The sequence below is a fragment of the Arctopsyche grandis genome, chromosome 1, assembly GCF_051622035.1.
Source record: "Arctopsyche grandis isolate Sample6627 chromosome 1, ASM5162203v2, whole genome shotgun sequence".
Classification (NCBI taxonomy): domain Eukaryota; kingdom Metazoa; phylum Arthropoda; class Insecta; order Trichoptera; family Hydropsychidae; genus Arctopsyche; species Arctopsyche grandis.
In genome coordinates this window covers 30,392,234-30,413,887 of record NC_135355.1, presented here as the reverse complement: position 1 = coordinate 30,413,887, position 21,654 = coordinate 30,392,234, and the positions used below count along the sequence as shown (strand labels likewise).

Genomic DNA, 21,654 nt, shown 5'->3' with positions numbered 1-21,654 from the left:
GCTCAAAAACCTATTTACAATGTATATTGTATATAGAAAAGAGTCATTTTGATTAACTTTTTTATATAATTTAATGATATTTTATTTCTTATAATACACGCCAAATGTTTTGTAAATGAAATTACTGAATTTGTCTGCTATGAGAGTAAAAAATGAAAATAAAAAATAGAAACTGCACTATGTACTTCGTCCGCGACAAAGTATCGAAGAGATTAGTGTTTCGACTTTATTCAGAAGGCATATTGAAACATCCATAATAAACGATTGTCAAGATTATAAATGTATAAGTGTAAATGGAAAAGATGTTGGTTTAAATAATACAGTTTTATTATTCAAATACTCTATAATAAAATTAACATAGCAATATTTCCCTACTGAAGAAACATTTCATCCAACCCGATAGCAGCAAAAATTTTATCGATATGTTCGACTACTTTATTTGTTATGTGTATAAATATTGGCTTTATAAATATGCCAATTACGGTTGCCTGATGACTCTTTGCATAAGGTATTAAAAAATTATCTGAAAAAAAACCAAAACATCAAAGATTTCATTTAATTTTATAATAAATACGAACAATTAGGTAATGAAAATGAGTTTACAAAGTTCAGCATATCGTTGGTCATCGTTTGAAAGAGATGTGATACTGAAATCAATTTTGCTTATGTGCATTGTCACTTGGTGCTCAGTGATCCTCCAATGATCTTTTGAATTATTACCTTTTTGCACGGCAAATTTTATTTTATAACTGCTAGTTGTATTAGCTGAAAAGGTAATTTAAATCAGACATATGATACATAAGCATTGATGCTACTGGTAAACGGACTATTCCGCTAAAAACGATTTCACGCACGAAAATCGCGAATACGGAATATATGGCACTCAAGTTCTCGTTAGTATAATATTTTGCGTGGGAAGTTTACGATTGATGGAGTATTTGGGTGTCCGATGTTCTGTGATCGAGATTTTGGTGACGTGCGCGAGGGTAAACGGACTATTAGTCATATCTGAACCAGTCACAGGACAACCGGTCGCTCTAGATCGGTCACACGTGATCACCCGCCACACTAAAACTGGTCACGAGAAAACTGGTCACATCATAAAATCGGTCACGAGAAAACTGGTTGATCGATTTTAGGGTGTGACCAGTTTTAGTGTGACAGGTGATCACGCGTGACTAATCTAGAGCGACCGGTTGTCCTGTGACCGGTTCAAATTTGACTAGTAATCACCGAACCGTGCGCGAAATCGTTTTTTGTGGAATAATCACCGAACCGATGCTATGTACTATGTCTGCAGTAGAATTTAAATAGTTTTAAGAAATCACAACTTGATTTTAAGATGGCATTGTGAATATTGAAAATAAAATTGCCCAGATTGGGGACATGCAAATCTGTTGGATTGGTTATACATTACACACATTGTCAAGATGGACACATTTTGACAATTTGTGTAATGTGGACAGATTTTGACAATGTGTGCCGCGAATATCTAGAGTTTGCGTGGGTCTTAAATGACTTACATATTTCACTTTAATAATAATCGGCACAATTATAAAGAAAATTGTAAAAATTAAACATTTTTTTGTTAAATATTCTCTTTCATTATTATTACAATGCCTCTTCTTAGGTTTTCTTCGCAAGCGATTCAGTATCTTTTCCCACAGTCGTTTGGAAACTTTTCCATTTCGCGCGGTTTGGTCAGCGATGGAAATTTAAATCGATTCTGATAGTTTGATGGTGGAAAATAAACGTAATAAACACTTCTAAATTTACGCAATTTTTGAAGACGGTGACGTTTATTCTTCCTGATAAAATTCTTCCTGCCTTTTATCTTTTTGCCTGATATTTCGTGGTAAGATCTGCAGTATATGTGGTTTCAACAAAAGTTAAAAAGTTCGCGCACCCAACTGAATTCTAAATGTTACATTTCCAGGTAAAGTTTGGATGTCAATTGGTCACCAATTTCACTTGATTTGACGGTTCGGTGATTACTGGTCACAAAGTACTCGTCACAAAGTCACTAAAATCTCTATAACGGAACATCGGGCAGCCGAAAAGTCCATCATACTAACGATAACTATCATACTAACGAGAACTTGAGTGCCAAATATTGTGTATTCGCGATTTTCATGGCGAAAATTGTCTTTGTGACCACTACAATGTGACGAATAGTCCAATTACCGATTTGACATCCTCATATATTTTTTTATTGGGGTTACTCGAATGAATAAGTATATACAATTCAGTGGTGTCACCCTAATGGTTTCAATGGGTTTTCGGAAACCCGTTGTTAAAAATCAAAAGTTACTGGAAACCCACTAGAAATCTTGCGGGGTATAATTCTCAATATATCCAACACTTAATCGCCATAGTTCTTTATCAACTCAAAATAAAATAAAATTATATCGCGCGCTCATATTATCATTATTAACCTATGCTTCACCTGTATGGAATAACGCCTCGAATACTAACCTTTCCAAGCTCCAAGCAATACAAAATAAATCCCTAAAAATAGTTTATAATACACCCATATATACTAACTTAAAAAAAACTGCATGCCATATATAATATGCCGTTTGTTACAGACATTACTAACAAACTAACCAGTAGATTCTATGACAGAATCACTAATAACCATACTAACACACTTGTAAAGAGTCTCGGTGATTACAACAAAATGTCTATACCCTTCAGGTATAAACACAGATTACCTAAACACAATCTGCTTTAGGTCATCGACTTTAGAGAGTCTTTAATTAATATTATGTATTAGATGTATTATGAGCATTTATAAGGATTGTAAATAGGTTTTTGAGCTCTTTTTCCTATTATGCTGTAGATTAACATTAGAATAATATAATACTATGATTACCAAATTAAATTAAATTGTAAAATAGAAAATGATCAGTAGATCAGTAGCTATTAAAATAGATATAAGATGTATTGTGAACATAATTTCGTAATAATAAAATCAATTAGAAATCTAAAAATTCATACAAATCTTGAAAATTGTTACAACTTCGGAAAGGTCGCAGTCAAAAACATAAAAAGAAAAGACATTTTATCGAAATATATATGTACATATATATAAATTGAAAAAAAAATTGGGAACTGGTTGTTCCAAAATTGGGGTTACACCACTGAATTACACTAATAAGTTCACAATTCAATAACTTAAACAAAACATTCAAAAATCTGCTCAAACACAATGAAAAACGTAATCGAAAGAGCATGTACATATTTCAGGGTTCGGTGATTATTGTCCATAAAGCGCTTGCTCAAAAGTCACTAAAATCCCTATAACGGAACATCTGACAGTCCAAAAGTCCATCATACTGATAATAACTATCATGCTAACGAGAAATCGAGTGTCAAATATTCCGTAATCGCGATTTTCATGGCAAAAATTGTCTTTTAGGCGATCTCAATGTGCGTAATAATCCAATTACCGTATTTCAGTACGGCCAGTAAGCAATCAAAATATAAAATTGTCTCAAATATAAAATAAAAACCATCAATTGATTTCAAAGGTTCGTTTTTCATTACTTACAAAAATCTGCAAGAACCCTAGCTTTGGATACTATAGGATCAGGAGCGAGATTAGTAACATTTCCACCGAAATTCAATCTTCCACCGTGACATAGGCTAATGATTAATTCATGTTTTTCGATGTCAATTCTGAAATTGGTATACACATTACACTGAACTGCTACATTGTATCAAATATGAAATTGTATAATACAACAATATTGTTTGACTATTACTTTACGGACTCAACAGTCGCATCATTAAATCCGTTATATGTAACGTTTATAAGATTGAATTGAAATATCACGTCATCTGCAGACACGACGTTATCAATAAAAATTGTATCGAAGGGTTCCAGATTTAACTCAGGTATACCCTTGATAATGAGTGGCAGCAACTTACGCGCACTTTGCGTGACACAAAAATCCAAGCCAGGATCGTTGATGTGACATTTGTCGAAAGATGATGAGTCTGCGGCTAGAAATAATCATTGTATGTACATTATCGTCGATTTAGTATGCTTATAAAATAAAATGTTACCTGCGTAAGAGAATAACGAATATGTTATAGACCAAAGTAATATAGTTTTACAAATCATTGTAAACTTTAGATGCGCAACCAACGTGTTTAAACAAATCATGTAGTATAAATGAAAACATATGCAATACTATTATATAGGTAGGTATATAAGTACAATAATTGATAAAAAACGCAAGTTCTAAAAAAATGGAATATTTCATAATCAATTACGTACGTAAACGAGTATTGTTAAGTTAATTATGCACATGTATAAATAAATGATAAGGCAGATTTACAAATTATTATAATCATGCAAATCATACAAGTATGCACATGCTAGTTGTGGAATCAAATTTTACTTATATTATTAATATGATTACTAGTGTTGTACCCGATGAAATATCATCGCATGGGTGCTGGTGTATTATGTAAGTTATTAAATAAAATAAAAAAATTAAAAGAAATGTGACGGTTCTGTGTTCGATCCGCACGCAGTCGAATTTCTTTTAAAAATATTTAATTGTTTAATATGAAAAAAAATGGTAAAACTACCTACCTACCTACATGTATATAAACAATATAAAACACCAATAGAAAAATTAATTAATTAAATACATTTTCAATAGATGGCACTAAATGCTCTAGAGACTTGCCTAGAGGAAACAGTGGTAGCAAATAGCATATATAGAAGTTTTTTTCTTTCTTTATTATATTCGTACATTTTAGTGTTTTAGCTGCGACGTACATATGTATGTCGAATCGAAACGACTATTATATATTAGTACGGCGAGTGTTTTCGCAGATACACACACACAGACAGAATAGCGATATTATATATATGATGACTCTTAACTAGTCTTATGACAATTCAGTGATAGTCAATGACTTAACAGTAAGAGTTTTGACCAAGGCTGTGGAGTCGAATCAAAATTTACCGATTAAGGGCGGTTTCAGACTAGCGTATTTTTCTGCGCGTATACCGTCGTTTCGGCATACGCGCTTACACGCGCGCTACTTTTCGCGCTTCAAAAAACCGGACGCGCGTACACGGGCTTATTCCGGCGTTTTCGTTCGAACCGGTAGTGGTGATTTAGTATCAACATGGATAATACGAGCTTATAAGCGCGTCTACGCTCGTACGAGTTGCGCGTGTGGAAAAAGACGCGCCTACATGCACTTCAAAAAACGAGATTATACGCGCGTATAAAACACTAGTCTGAAACCGCCCTAAGACTTCGACTTTATTTTATGACTCGGACTCAAACTTTAACGATTTTAGTAAGATTGACTTTTCTTGCCATCGTATAAAATTGTTAGTAATAAAAATAATAGCGATTTTTAAAATATAAAAAATAAAGAAATTAAAAAAATTTACATGTAACCCAATTTATTTAATTATTGGTAATGAAATAGGTATAAATAAAAAGTAAGTATTATACATTCATAGTGTATGCGTATGAATTTCATACGCAAATAAATCAATTTAATAAAAAAATGGCATAAAAGCCAGAATAAAAAAAAAGTATGAGACGAAGGAAACCATCAGTTTTGGCCACAAAACATCAGAGGGACACGGTCGATTGGGCGCCCAGGACGATTGGGCGATCAGTGTTACTCGCCACTGCGACAATTGGACGACGAGACTGGCGGACACTGCGTCAATTGGGCCCTGCGTCAATTGGGCGCCCATCGCACTGGGCGATCATCGACTGGCCGACGGCGACCGGGCGACCAGGGCGCGTGGGCGACCACCGACACGGCCCGCTGGTGAAGTGGTCGCCAAGCTTACGTAAACTCTGCGTTTTGCAAGGAACGACCGCGAACGGAGCGTTATAGGAATTTCCGATGCACTGACAAATATTCTACCTACATACATATGCTTTATACCGCTTTATTTTTCGTTTCAGTTTTACCAATTTTTCGTAACAACACGAATCATACTATTAATTTTTTTCGCTATATTATATTACATTTGCTGGAATTTTATATTAAACGTACTTTTATAAATACATGTGTAGCACCTTTTCACAAAAAATAATTGTAAGATGACAAATCATATGTACCTACATATTCTCCAAAATAATATAAAAGAAAAATGATCGATTGAATCTTTCGCGCAGTGCTTTTAGTTTTTTTTCAAATGGACACACTTTTTTTTCTTTTAAATGTTATATTTCAGTTTTATCAATTGGATAAATTCACACTCTATTCTCAATTTTCTCAACACTGTATTAGTTATACATAATAACAAAATATTTTCTAATAGCGATTCTCAAAGTTTTCAAGATTATATTTTTTTTCAATGATGAAATACGTTTACGAAAAAAAAGCGCATACTTAAATTCGTTCGCGGAGCTCGAATAATTTTTTTCGGCTTTTCCCATAATTAAATTATTACATCGTTTACGATTCGCAGAGGCAATTCTCGAAAAAAATAGCTTCTTAAAGTAATTTTAAACATCTCCCGTTCTATGGTTATTGTTGAAAATTACATTGAGCCACAAAAAATCACGTTTTTTAGTTACCAGAGCGGAAACTAACCAATCTTTACTAACTTTGACCCACTGAATTCGAATATGATATTGATTTTTGCTGGTTGGTGATTGTTTACGAGATATGAGCGTTTAAAAAAATGCGCGATTTTTACAGTTTTTTGGCTTTTGCGGTCTTTAACTCAAAACCTAGTATTGCTGTGCTCAAAGTGAGTATTGTAATCAATAGTCAGATGTTTTTCCTATTGATTGTGATATTGCATTGCTTTAAAATACTTATAATTAATTGTCTAGCGAATTTTAAAAGTCAAAAAAATATTTTTTTTACGGATTTTTTCTCCGTGCTATTTTGCATTTATTTGGCAATTTTTTTTATTTCACCTCGTTTATAAGGATTGGTTTTCTATTTCAATATTTTTTATTTTTATCTAAACGTACTAACTCGAGCGGTAATTGCAATTAAATGCTTTCGTTTTTGTTGCTCAGTGTTATTATAGTCACATTAAAATCTATATGATAGTTTATAGTAATTAAGGCTCATTTCGTTTATCAATAATTTAATAAGGTATATTTTTACTAATTAATATCTTTCGCTTTTGTAAATTCGAAACATACATACATATGTATAACGAATTATGTTTACATCTATAACTGTCATCCAGCGCTTAAATTGCAATTACCGCTCGAGTTAGTACGTTTAGATAAAAATAAAAAATATTGAAATAGAAAACCAATCCTTATAAACGAGGTGAAATAAAAAAAATTGCCAAATAAATGCAAAATAGCACGGAGAAAAAATCCGTAAAAAAAATATTTTTTTGACTTTTAAAATTCGCTAGACAATTAATTATAAGTATTTTAAAGCAATGCAATATCACAATCAATAGGAAAAACATCTGACTATTGATTACAATACTCACTTTGAGCACAGCAATACTAGGTTTTGAGTTAAAGACCGCAAAAGCCAAAAAACTGTAAAAATCGCGCATTTTTTTAAACGCTCATATCTCGTAAACAATCACCAACCAGCAAAAATCAATATCATATTCGAATTCAGTGGGTCAAAGTTAGTAAAGATTGGTTAGTTTCCGCTCTGGTAACTAAAAAACGTGATTTTTTGTGGCTCAATGTAATTTTCAACAATAACCATAGAACGGGAGATGTTTAAAATTACTTTAAGAAGCTATTTTTTTCGAGAATTGCCTCTGCGAATCGTAAACGATGTAATAATTTAATTATGGGAAAAGCCGAAAAAAATTATTCGAGCTCCGCGAACGAATTTAAGTATGCGCTTTTTTTTCGTAAACGTATTTCATCATTGAAAAAAAATATAATCTTGAAAACTTTGAGAATCGCTATTAGAAAATATTTTGTTATTATGTATAACTAATACAGTGTTGAGAAAATTGAGAATAGAGTGTGAATTTATCCAATTGATAAAACTGAAATATAACATTTAAAAGAAAAAAAAGTGTGTCCATTTGAAAAAAAACTAAAAGCACTGCGCGAAAGATTCAATCGATCATTTTTCTTTTATATTATTTTGGAGAATATGTAGGTACATATGATTTGTCATCTTACAATTATTTTTTGTGAAAAGGTGCTACACATGTATTTATAAAAGTACGTTTAATATAAAATTCCAGCAAATGTAATATAATATAGCGAAAAAAATTAATAGTATGATTCGTGTTGTTACGAAAAATTGGTAAAACTGAAACGAAAAATAAAGCGGTATAAAGCATATGTATGTAGGTAGAATATTTGTCAGTGCATCGGAAATTCCTATAACGCTCCGTTCGCGGTCGTTCCTTGCAAAACGCAGAGTTTACGTAAGCTTGGCGACCACTTCACCAGCGGGCCGTGTCGGTGGTCGCCCACGCGCCCTGGTCGCCCGGTCGCCGTCGGCCAGTCGATGATCGCCCAGTGCGATGGGCGCCCAATTGACGCAGGGCCCAATTGACGCAGTGTCCGCCAGTCTCGTCGTCCAATTGTCGCAGTGGCGAGTAACACTGATCGCCCAATCGTCCTGGGCGCCCAATCGTCACGTACCGACATCAGAATACGTGTAATTCAAAGATTTTATTTGTAATGTAATTTAAAATCATGTTTTTTATATAGAAATTATTAAATTTAAATTTATTAGTGGATTTACTTAAAATCGGAGAGATTCTAGTAGACACATGCCGTAATACTATCACTTAATACATTCAGCCCGGCGCATAATTTCATACATTTGCCCATGTGGCGGCACTGTCACGCGTACCGGCACCCAATTAAGGTCTGTTCATACCTAGTCAGCACGTACCGACTTCAGCAGGTATCCGGCCGTACGAAAAGTATTCTTTGGTACATTTTGTATGGGTATGTTCATTTTAACCGTCACGTTTACGCCACGGCAGGCTTACAGCAGTACCCGATATTTCCTGTTCATACCTTACAGCAACATCCGTCAACGTATCGTATCCGTTTTTTTGGCCATCGTGGAAATATACACGCGAATTACGGGTAAAGGGACTACTAGTCAAATGTGAACCTGTCACAGGACAACTGGTCGCTCTAGATCGGTCACTCGTGATCATCCGTCACGCTGAAACTGGTCACGAGAAAACTAGTCACACGCTAAAACTGGTCACACGCTGAAACTGGTCACACTCAAAAATTTAAAATTGGTCACACAAACATAAATATTCTTAAATACTTTTTATTTAAGAAATTTTTATTATTATCGACTAGACATATGTTCGAGCCATAGGCCCTCGTGGCCGTGGCCGTGGCCGTTGTTTGTGGTCTTCGCGAGGAGTTCGCTTATACCGTCCATATTAAAGATGAAGCCGATGGCATAATCATCGCTCTTGTACAAACATGCAGAATGAATCTCTGGCAACGTCCTATTGGCTCCGAAGCTGAGAAAACAAAACGACCTTCTTTTTTACATATAATTACTATTGTAACAAGTGAACATAAATAAAGGATCCTCTTACGAACACAATCAGTGTTTTCATAGACCTCCCCGCGGTGAATTAAGATTAAATTTTGATTTGACATTCGAACTGTCAAAGTGAAATGAACGCAAAAGCGATTGCCAACCTTCTCGGATGCGAGCGATGCGAACGTCAGATGGGCTGACAGATGCCCGTGAACTCCTCGCGAAGACCACAAACAACGGCCACGGCCACGGCCACGAGGGCCTTTGGCTCGAACATATGTCTAGTCGATAATAATAAAAATTTCGTAAATAAAAAGTATTTGAGAATATTTTTGTTTGTGTGACCAATTTTAAATTTTTGGGTGTGACCAGTTTTAGAGTGTGACTAGTTTTCTCGTGACCAGTTTTAGCGTGACGGATGATCACGAGTGACCGATCTAGAGCGACCAGTTGTCCTGTGACAGGTTCACATTTGGCTAGTAATCACCGAACCGAATTACGTGCCATGAGTCTGCCGCTTTGCTGTTTTGGACCAATTATCGATAGTGACAGTTGTTCAATCTTTCAACATGGTTTTGGCGCAAATATTTAAATTTTTTACGGAAATATTTAAAAATTTTTTGTCCATCATCCACAAGCTCCTTATACAGTGTCCAAAACTCTCCTTCGGTTTTTCTATTTTTTAACATGAGATACACATCAAAACGCCTCGGTGCTTTTTTATTGCCTTCTTGAGCTTCTTCTTTCAACAACAGCGCGATTATACATAATTTTTCGTTCGATAAACGTCGAAACATTTTTGCTGACTTGTATTCTGACGCGTAGCTACGAATGCACGTGTATGCATTCAAATTGCAAGTACTCGACAATACGACGTAAGCAATATTGCGCCGTATCGTCATCGCCTCTAATGTATAAGTAAGCCGATTTTGCCTTGCACTCGGCCAAATTGCTGTAAACGTGACGTGACCGCGACATGTTGGTAGATATGAATAGAAATGTAATAAAATGACATATTTGAAACGGAATCGTGCAGTGCTGTTAAGTATGAACAGACCTTTACGCGTGACGGCATTAAATCACTTTATATAATGAGTTGTCCCTTTAATCTTTAGAATTTTATAGGAATTTTAGTGTTGGGGTGCTCATGAAGTGGAACCGTAAAATTATAGTCTGCTATAGTACTATCCGCGTGGCCACCACTGGTACACGCCGGGTTGAACGTGTTAAAGAAAATAATTAAAATGGCAAAGTTTCAAAACGATATGAAGAATGTAGGAATTTCAGCTGAATCGTTTGCGAATTGAAATGTAAAAAAAAGGAGTCGGAGTCTTGATTTTGTTGCTTATGTATATCACAAAAAATAAGTTTGTGTATGTATGTATGTATTTAAATAAATAATAAGACAGTTTAATCAGTATTTTTTTAATAAAATATTCATGGCCATAAAGTTAAGATTTGATTAAATAATAAAATTAATAATGTCTCAATCGACAGGCACAAACTGCAATAAACATTTTATTTTTCGAATCAGCGCTTCCAAAAACCCTTTTTGAGATGGAATTTTATCCTAAAAGAAATAAAAAATAATGTGATGTAATAAAAGTAACTTACAGAACATATTTTTGAAAAAAGTGAATTTAAGAACATCAACCAATTTCAATAATGTGTCTTTTATTTTTTACATTTAGGTGTATTATTTGATATTCGTTAAAATTTCTTTTGATAATTCAGGAATTCAATACTTACTATAGCTGTATCTATTAGCTGTCTACAAAACGTTTCGCTGAATACGGAGACTAATCCATGTTTCAAATCGGCAATATCTTGAGATGTCGATTGAAAACTGGCTTCGGCTGCTGTCAAAACTGCCGCTGCAATTAAAAAATATCATTTCGCTATTATACCGATACATAAGTACGCTAAAACACACAGATATTAGAATGTCTTACATTGATTATTCACCGTACTATTTGTGAACATTTGCCCGTTGACAGGTAGAGCCTTCAGCATATAAAACTCCAAATGAGCCCATATCAAATATAAACTATTATCAATCACGTATCTCATGTAGTCCATCTCTTTCCGTTTATCTTTCACTTTCATCGAAAGCTTTTCGCATGCCGTCAGTTTACTTTCGACAAGGGAGCCATCTATTACATCACTCGGAACAAAGTCTTCCAATTCAGCTATGCTCATATCAGGTATGTTTTTCAAACGACGAACTAACAATTCTAGCACTATCTTTTCTTTGTTATAATGCAGTACGGAATTGACGAGCATTTGTACTAAGATTCCAAGATGAGGCGAATTTTCCGATGGTGGATTTGCCCATTGACCTCGTCTATCCAATCCTCCAGAGCTCAACACTGGTCGAAAGATGACACCGATGCTCCCATGATCAATTCCGTGGTTGGCAGTTATATTCCGTCCATAACAAACTAAATTGCTAACAATTTTAAAATAGATAGAAGTTCGATTTATACTGTCGTCGCAGCTGTCATACTCAGCGTCCATCATTTTAAAGTTCTCGCTCATGTCCCGTAGCAGACCCTCCGTGAGAATAAACCGAGGAAACAGTCCGAGCATTAACTTCTGTATCCGGTATACAGAGACTACGCTCTCCTGCAAAGCGCTATCTGATTCCACAGATCCGAATACTTCTTGATTCGAAGATCGGGCTATGACGCACGTCAAAGCTTCTAGTTCGATCAGTAAATCTATAGAAACTGTTGGACCTCCAGCTCTGAGAATCGACTCGACCGTCTCGGAGTGGCTCAGTAAAAAGTGAATAATTTGGATGAGACAGCTATGGTTTTCAGAGCCAAGTGTTGTTATTAAGGCATCGCAGAAAGCTAGTGCTGGGATAAGAATTTGTCGGTATCGGCTTGCTATTGATGGTATAAAATCTCTGGATGGCTCCATACTGTTTTGTAAGTCAGGATGTCGGTCAAAAATTCTCATATTGGCGAGGCAAGTCAGAGCGCCTTGTTGTAGTAGTAATTCTGCTCCGGATCTTATTGAGGCAATTTTGTTCAGCAAGCTCATTTTAGATTCGAATACAAAGAGGGATTTCATAGTTTTAGGGGTAACTTCTAATACCTGGAAAAATAAAATCAGTTGAATAAGTAATTTTGTTTAGAAATTATTATTACATAAACACACAAGTATATGTATATGTTTGAGAATTATATGTTAAGGACACAATATGTAACACTTACTTGGCGAAGTGCTACATCGTCTTTTAATAATGAATCGATCAAATTCCTCAAATGACCTGTTGTTTGCAACGCCTTCAACCAATGATCGCCAGGCGCTAAAGAGACCAACTCTTCTAAACAAGCCAAAGCGGCAACTTTGCACACTTCATGCCCACTGCCCGTGGCATCAGTGCTAATGCAATCCCGTAATGCGTCACCACAATCGGCGACGGCTTCCAAAACGGCAGACTTCAACGAAGAGTCATCAAGCTTGATAGCTTTGCTACTCGTCGAATCCAACCTACTGATATAAGTCGTATCGGCGTCGGTTTCTGTATCCAAAATATCTTCCAAATTGTATGACTTTGCATTGACAATGCGCATAAAGTTGAGGAAAGCTCCATATAGATTGACACGCATCTTCTGTGACGATGAGTTCGATATGAGCATCCAATTGAGGATACGCTGTAGTATGAATTTTAGGTTGAGGGTGTTGTGCGAGCCATACATGTTTGGCATCATGAGCGATGGCTCTAAATTACTACTTGACAGCAAAGATTGTCGACGCTCTGTTATGAAACCATGTCTAAGACTGACGAGTAAAATCAGGACCTAAAATCGCATTCAGTCAGAATTTTATACGATAATAATGTATACAGTAAATTGAATTCGGTTAGGATTATAATACCGTTCCAGTCACTTTGTCGGCAAGCAGAGGTGTAGGTGACGACAGTAAAGCTCGTAGGAGTGGTGCAGCTGCCGCTGGAGCACGACCACAACAACACAGAGCTTCAGCAGCAGCTCTCCAAGCGCTTGTTAGCTGGGCTCCGGTCGAACATGCGCGACCCCATTGATTCAAGGATACGGCATGATTTAAAGCCTGCAAATATAACCAAAGTACATAATAATTTCGACGTTGATTTTGGGAGCATGCTTTGATATGTCAATTTGATATAAAAAATGTTTTTTACTTATCGATTTAGCCTATTGAAATATAATTACCTCTTCTATTTCGTGAAGAAGGCGCATTCTATGCGGCGCAGCAGGTCTCAACGGTGCAGAGAGTTCAGTAGCTAACAATGTACGCAACTTTGTAACGCTGATTGAATTGAATATTTGAGAAGGATCTGAATTGGGCACAGAGCAAGCTTTGCGAGCTGCTGCAAGCGCAGTGGAGTCCATAAGTCTCCAACGAGGTTCAACTGGAGACGTCGGCACTTGCGAAAGTGCAGGTAATAACCGCAGTAATGTTCCACCACTATCCACCTAAAACACACATGCAATGTATACAAATGATTCACCTATTCGTAGAACCTCCATTATCCGGATTGTTAAAAAAAAACACAACATTTACGGTTTTGTTTCTTTGAAACGCATAACATAAAAAATTGAAAATAATATGGAGAAATGAGTCAGCCGTCTTCAAAATTCAATACTCGTTTGTGTCTTGAAAATTTGATCGCGATTTAAATATTTATTTTTAATATTACCAATATGGAAAAGAAAACGTATTGTATTATCATTAAAAGACAAATTAGATATAATAAATGCTTTAAAAAAGCAGTGTCTTAGGACGTTCGTTTTCAAATAAATATGGTGTTGGAATGTCAACGATCTCCGATATAAAAAAACAAGGCGAAAATTTTTTGAAGTTTACTGATTCTTTACTGTCAGAAGATGGCAGCTCAGTGCGTAAGGTTATGAAAAAATCTGGAAATTAAGAAGTCAGAGTGTATTTTTATATGGTTCATTCAAAGACGATCGTCTGGACAGCCAATATTTGTTCCACTATTGTATGAAAAGTATTCACGATTTGGCAGCTTCAAAAAGAAAAGCTAACTTTAAGCAAAAATCCATAATTGAATTATTCTTTATTGAAATCAATAAAGAATAATTTAATATTGATCTTCATGTTATTATATGTAAATGTAAACAAATAAAAATTATTCATACTGAATGTACACGTCTTTCCCTGTTGTGATTTTTTCGATTATCCAGACTACCTTCATCCCCAATTAGTCCGGATAATCGAGGTACTATTGTATATGTAATAAAATTCTGCTCATTCTGAAATCTGTTTATTTATATGTTGTAGAAGAAATATATGTATACCTTATCGGGAGAATCAACAAGTTGTCGAGCCAAAGCTGCAAAGTGTGAAGTCTGCCTTTCCGATGCTGTAACATGCAATTCAATGGCGCACAATTTCAAAAGCCAAGCTGAAGCAGCCAGAGCGTCTGAATCGGATGCTTCGGGTATTTTCAAAGCGGCCACATGCCTCGGAATGAATTCTCCACATGCTCGCAAATACCTCAACACGGGTCCCATAGTATTTTGCTTAGAGCATAAATAATACAATAGCTTATAAGCGCCTTCTTGCAACAGCCCCAATTTACCATCGCTCTCCTGCGATATGGCATAGTCTAAAATGCCTATTATAGAATGCAAGCAAGTCCTCGGGAATCCCATAACGCCCGGTTGATGAAACGCTGTTTTGCTTATATCTTTATTCAAATCGAATCCTATTAAGTAGTGGGATAAATTAGGTGGAACGCAAAATAGACACACTTGAAGCAAATTCAAAATGGCTTCTTTGGTTTCTATTATGACTGATTTGATGTCTTCATCTGGCGCTGTGGATTCTTCTGCTTCCAAGCATTCGATGAAACCGTGTCGTATGTCAGTTCGGAGGACGGAATCCGTGGTCAGTATGCTGATGAGATGTTGAGAAGCTGTCGGTTGAGTTGCGATCATAGATAAGATATTCACTGACGCTAGCGAGTGTTTCTGAAGCCAGGAGTTGTATGTTACGAATTTTGTAATGTTAAGCATGTGGTCTGGTTTTCCACTGCGAGGATTCACACCCAAAAGCAATTTACTGAGGCCCGTAACGAGTATCGAACAACCAGAGTTCGCTAATTCAGAGGTGAAATTGTGCTGCATCATTAACGCTTTTTCCAACAATTTCAAACAGCTCAGTGCCGATGTTTCCAGATACTTTTTTCCAGGGAACGGCTGGAAGTTATCTAAGAGTGTGACGCTTTCATCCAAAATGTACAAGATCAATCGTAAAAAGTCTGATTTCGTATTCATCTGAAGCAATATATGTAAACCCGGTGGTGGGTTGATTTCATTCGTTTTCATCGGTAGCGGAAAATCAGCAACGTTCGGCTCATACTGATTGATAAACTTTTCAAATAGGGCTAAGCAATGCGATGCAATCTGCCATTTCTCTTCTGGGTTTTTATATGAGCGTGTAGGAAATCTAAGGAATACAGAATTAATAATGAATGTTAAGTATGGATCAAAACCAGGCTTTCTTGGACCGGCTCCGAGAGTTCTAGGAATGCCAGATGTCGACAAAACATCAAATAGTTGCAGTAGAGCTTTTGTCAGTGGAAACTCTTCATTTCTAGCTTCAACCTCTTCAAGCTCTGTCTCGACTCCACATGGTTGGTAACTACTAGCAGAAGGTACTGTGCATATCAGTTGAGCAGCTTCAATAGAATTCCATATGTAAGATGCGGTTTCTGGGCTCATTCCAAGGCTACCAAGAGTTAGTACTAGATCAGCTTTAAGCGATACTGGAATACTGCATCCAACCAAACCTAAGACAATAGTTTTATTGAAAAAAAAAAATACACAATAATATAATATACTAGCGATGGTAGATTAAAGACTTAACACTACCTATAATCACAGGAACTGCGGCCCAATTAGGATGATCGCAAATAGCTTGACGAGCAGAAGCGTCATGAGCCGCCACAGCCCTCACCAATTCCAATGCTGCACGTAAGGCATTCACTTCGTCGGAGCGAACAGCCCTCTTCATTCCACTAATACTGGACATCATTCCGACGTTGCCGAACTCTTGCCTTAAATTACTGAAGGAAAATAAAATTCAACTTTACGATTCTATCAAATATGTAACAAGAAATAAATTAAAAGGTGAACATTACTTGTAATATTTATCAAGCGATGAAAAAAGATGTTCCCAAGAGAGTGGGGCTGATGGTGGATGCAATAAAGCGTGAGCCCTGGCTGCTGCACCGGGTCCTGCGGCTAAAGCAGCACATGCTCGAGCCCAAGGTGCCAAAACTCTCGTCGGTGCTAAAGAACCCGCTGAGCGTACAAATTTAACGAGAGAGATTCCTCGTGCTGAACCCCTATGTAAAAGCACATTTTTTAAAATACACAAAACTAATATTTTATGAATACTCTAATCTATAGGATATGATAAAATGGTGAAATAATTTGATACGTTTTATTGTAATTATACCTATAGGTAGATGATGATGGTGGATCTGCTGCAGCCCAGTACTGGAGCCTCAGATTGAGATGATCATTTGAATAAAGTCGAGCTACGCCGAGAAGTAATGCTTCGAAATGTCTCGGTAATGCAGCTGGTACTTCTAAGCCTTCAGCCGCATATTGCTGAGCAGTACGTGCAGCTTCTTCAGCTCTGTAACAATTAATTTTTAGCATCAAAAAAATATCCTAATTCAAATTCTAATGTCAATAATATATGTATGTACTCACTTTAATCTTAAATCAGTTAGCTTCGAATGCATGAGAACTATAAAGTCGGTAATTAAAGTGTGTATTCTTTTCATGTAGAACTCTTCCTTGTGAATGTTTTCATTGAGTAAAAATGTTTCGTGAAGGTATTCAAACACTTTCATATTAATCGCCGTGTCGGCTAATGCCTCATCGTTATCTGGAGGAGATGGAACATGCGACGTGAGACGTAAGGCTGCAAGAGATAATGACCAACCCAATAGTGACACTGCTTGAAGACCTTGACATTTCCAATTGCCACGAGTTGGCGAAAGTTCTACACTGAGTGCGGGTACAAATTCGAGATCTTTCATTATTGGTAATGTTTGTACTAATTCTTCACCGTCTTCTCGTCTGTAATATTAATTTCATATGTTGTAATAAATTGGATAGTGTAAAGTTAGCCAACAAATAATATCAATTCTGCATCGTACTATACATACCTATGAATAACGGATAGATCGATAGAATACAAAAAAGCTACAACGAGCGCGAGTGTAATATCATCGAGAGCGCCAGCAGAATCAGGTTCAGCTGGACATCGTCTCAAGTGAGCGGCGAGCCTCAAGACGGGCTCCCTCGTCAGTCCACCTTGAGCTCCCCACGATACCAATGTACTCGCCAACAGTCCTCTCGTCTCCGTGAGCAATCGCCAGACTTGCCTGCGATGTTTTGGACCGCCCAGAGCCCTATTATTCTGCAGTAATTCCATCTCCTTGTTCAAATCCCAAGTTTCTAACAATTCCAAGATGTGCGATACGATTCCATCGGCGACTAAGCGATCAGTATACGTCGTTACATAGTCTACGATCTCTTCCGACGCGTCTGTGCTCCACGAGACGCCACGTCGGGCTGTCACTAAATTTTTCAACGCTTGCACTAGAGATTTTCTACCATCGTAATATAATAATACAGCTACTAGACCTCTCGGCAGGCCAGGATATGTAGGCATTTGACGCTGAGCTGTACAGAGCAGTTCAAGCGATAAATATTCGTTCAACTCGTACATGTCTGATATTATTAATGTCTCGTCTACGAGTTGCTGCGGAAGAATTGTATGTCCACATCCTGCTAAAGCAACACCATTAGTAGCTCCAATTTTGATTTCTTCTCGGCTCAATGGGTTCTTTGGCTACAATTAAATATGACTATATGTACAATAATATAATTGTATATATAATTTGAAATTAAAATAGTTAATCTTTTAAATTGCTATAATCATTTAAATATGGTAAGTAATTTTGAACATGGAAATTGTTAATACATAAAACTTCACCTGATGCCCATTTCACATTCTGGTTTATTTTATTTATTGAATTGTCACTTGTCAAAAAATACTGTAAATATAAATGTATGAATACTAACTGGATTTTTCAACACGGATAAAAAGTTTTGTCGATGTCTTCTCAAAGCGGATTCAAACGCGGCGTAAGAGCCAGTGCCGGATCTATTGATGTACTGATCCACTATTGATAGGAGCTCTTTGAACGGAGTCCACATATCTTCGCTCTTTGTACCTAGAAATTCATCAAATAGAAAATGTATTACTTATACTATATAGATTAGCGAATTTGTATGTATATAATAGCTTTTTTATGAGGCTATGTAAAGATTTGAGGTTAGGTTTGTGTCGGCATCTTTCTGTATCGGTTTTATACGGGTTTGAGGGCGTAGGCGTTTTGCAAGGGCGTAGTCCTACCATGTAAGAGCTCCATGATGGTGGCTAGAGGTTCCTTGATATGAGGGCGTAGCCCCACGCGTCGCTGTTGGCGAGTCCGCGCCTTTTGAACTCAGTGTTTACACACCACTAAAGAAACGTCTGCTGTCATTTTATTATTTTCATGTTACCACACATAATATTTTTCAAGTGTGAAATAATATCGTATTTATAAAAAGATCACTTATCTGCTAATATTGAATAATGTATTATTTTACTGCCACTCGTTAAATATTTAAGTAAAATTCATAAATTCAGTAAATTTGTTTTTATGCGTATTGCACTAAATATTATACATATGTATATCCATAGTTACTTACCTTCAAAACCCAATGAATGTGGTTTTATTCAGGGGGGAGGACGACCGTCAAGACTGGGTGCCTTTTTTCGTTAATTTTTTTGTGACTTATTTTTTAAAACCTCTCTTATTTTTCCACCTATTTTACATATCGTTTTATTTTATGTACATACATGTAGCTGAGAATTCTCTTTCATTCTTGTGTTTATATTTTTTAACAATAATAAAACAAAGTTATTTTTCTATAAGGAAATAATATGTATATAGGGGGGGGAAGTGGCCGCTTAAAATATTTTTCGGGATGGCGCCTGGAATTTAGCCTATGCAACTGGTTTTATTACATTAATTATTGAAATATTATTTATGGTAAGAAAAGTTACATTTGTATCTATACAGTGGCGTATCTACCTTATAGAAAAATCGGTAAACGGACTACTAGTCATATGTGAACCAGTCACAGGACAACCGGTCGCTCTAGATCGGTCACACGTGATCACCCGTCACACTAAAACTGGTCACACGCTAAAACTGGTCACGAGAAAACTGGTCACACCCTAAAACTGGTCACACCCGAAAATTAGTCACGAAAAAACTGGTCACACCCAAAAATTCCCTTTAATATTCATTCTTCAAAATAAAGTATAAATATTACGAAAATTTTTCCATGGTAATCTCATTATTTGTTTATTTGTCTAATACACAAGTATACCACAGTGTCTTCACAGGTCACCCCAATATGACACTGTGGCCAGAAAATACATAAAATATATTTGTATAAATATACAAATGAGAAAAAAAATAATGATAATAAAAAAAACCAACATTATACATTGAAAATAATAAAAAATATATTGTTTAAATTGAATTAAAAAAAAAGTAATAATAAGAAAAACAATTAAAATACGGATAGATTATCCGATAATCTATCCGTATTTTAATTGTTTTTGTTTGGAACAATGGACGCAACCGATAATCAATGAGGCGAGATGGAACCCATAATTTAATTTCTTCCAATATAGTTGGGTTGTAAATATCACCTCTTAATAATTTGAAGAAATGACACACAATAAGCATATCCCTCCGACAAGATAGGGAACTATGTATAGCCAACAGATCCCTGTACAAAAGCACTGAGAAACAGTTGCAGGTAGTATCCAAACTCTCTCATATATATGTAGATAGCGGAGGAACTTCATTTGAACTCTTTCAATTTTTAGAGAGTGTGTTACTTCACTGGGACTCCATATAATGGCACCAGATTCCAAGATGCTTCGGACCAATGCGTTATAAAAAAGACACAAAACTCTTAAATTATTGAAATTGTGAGCATTGCGCAAAACGAAACCCAGCATCTTTGAAGCTTTATTGCACATATTGGAAATATGGATACCAAACTTCCATCTGCCCTCAAATGTAATGCCAAGGTCCTTTTTGGATAAGGTTCTACACAGTGGAGTTCCACCAAGATCATATCGATATAAGATGGGATTAGAAGAACGAGAAAAAGACAATTGACATCACTGTCAATTTTCATGAATAATTTGAGGTCATCAACATATAGCAAAAAATTTGAATCTCAAATTATCGAGCCGATATCATCAATAAAGATTAAAAATAGTAGAGGTCCCAGGTTAGAGCCTCATGAACATTTATTAGCCAGCAAAATCTATTGTATTAGAAAAATAGTAAAAATAATTATTGCCACATCGAAATTGCAACTATTGATACTTCGTATGTACATAGAGTAAAAATTGGATATTTATAAAGAAAAATTTTAAAGGGCTTTAAAATTGTGACATTAAAATTTTTTCGTATCAATACTATGACATATATTATATACCTATGTACATACATACATATGTAAAATTACAACCAATATTTTATAATTGTTTTCTCTTTGCAAAAAACTTCACAAAATGATTCGTGTATCAATGCTTTCTAATAAGAATATTTTATCAATCCGATTAGTTTTCTCGCAAAACCTATTGGAAATTCGGAAAAACCAAAAAAAAATTTCTCCCATTTTAACAAAGTAGTAGTAGTGAACGAAAACATCAGCGATATTTACAAATAATAAAACAAAAGAATCTCATTAGTTAAAATTTTAAATAAAGAACAAAATAAATGAGTTGCGCGCGGGCGTGTCCATTGAACCAACGGTATGCAAGGTTGAAGTGCAAGTGAAAAGTTTTATTGTTCAAAACGGTTTTTGATTGGTCGGGCGGAGCTCCCCATTGGCCGGGTGTTTACACCCACGGAGCGCCCCCCGCCCTATGCCTAACATCGCAAGTGTACATTGCGTCACGCCAAAACCACCCCTATACACATCGTTCACAATATACAAGTTCGTTCGGCGAGGCTTCGTTTTCAATTTGAATGTAAATAATTTTGATTGGTGGGCCGCGGCCGTA

The 21,654-nt window shown here is 35.9% G+C and overlaps 2 protein-coding genes and 1 long non-coding RNA gene across 5 annotated transcripts in view; all 3 read right to left on the bottom strand.

The window, feature by feature from the left end:
* LOC143910319 (tRNA N(3)-cytidine methyltransferase METTL6) overlaps positions 1-21,654 on the bottom strand; it is a 67,796-nt gene that overhangs the window by 26,991 nt on the left and 19,151 nt on the right. The window lies entirely within an intron of this gene.
* Positions 313-5,813, bottom strand: LOC143913975 (uncharacterized). Its single transcript, XR_013260786.1, has 5 exons — positions 5,591-5,813; positions 3,768-4,008; positions 3,554-3,681; positions 604-765; positions 313-523 (listed from the first exon to the last, which is right to left on the bottom strand). It is a non-coding gene; the product is annotated as an uncharacterized LOC143913975 (long non-coding RNA).
* Positions 10,883-19,049, bottom strand: Nup205 (nuclear pore complex protein Nup205). Its single transcript, XM_077442656.1, has 14 exons — positions 18,928-19,049; positions 18,594-18,745; positions 17,672-18,360; positions 17,211-17,582; positions 16,951-17,133; positions 16,631-16,837; positions 16,362-16,555; positions 14,784-16,279; positions 13,674-13,937; positions 13,360-13,551; positions 12,693-13,283; positions 11,424-12,573; positions 11,221-11,345; positions 10,883-11,041 (listed from the first exon to the last, which is right to left on the bottom strand). Exons 1-14 carry the CDS (start codon positions 18,941-18,943, stop codon positions 10,958-10,960), a joined length of 5,715 nt encoding a protein of 1,904 aa, XP_077298782.1. The 5' UTR covers positions 18,944-19,049; the 3' UTR covers positions 10,883-10,957.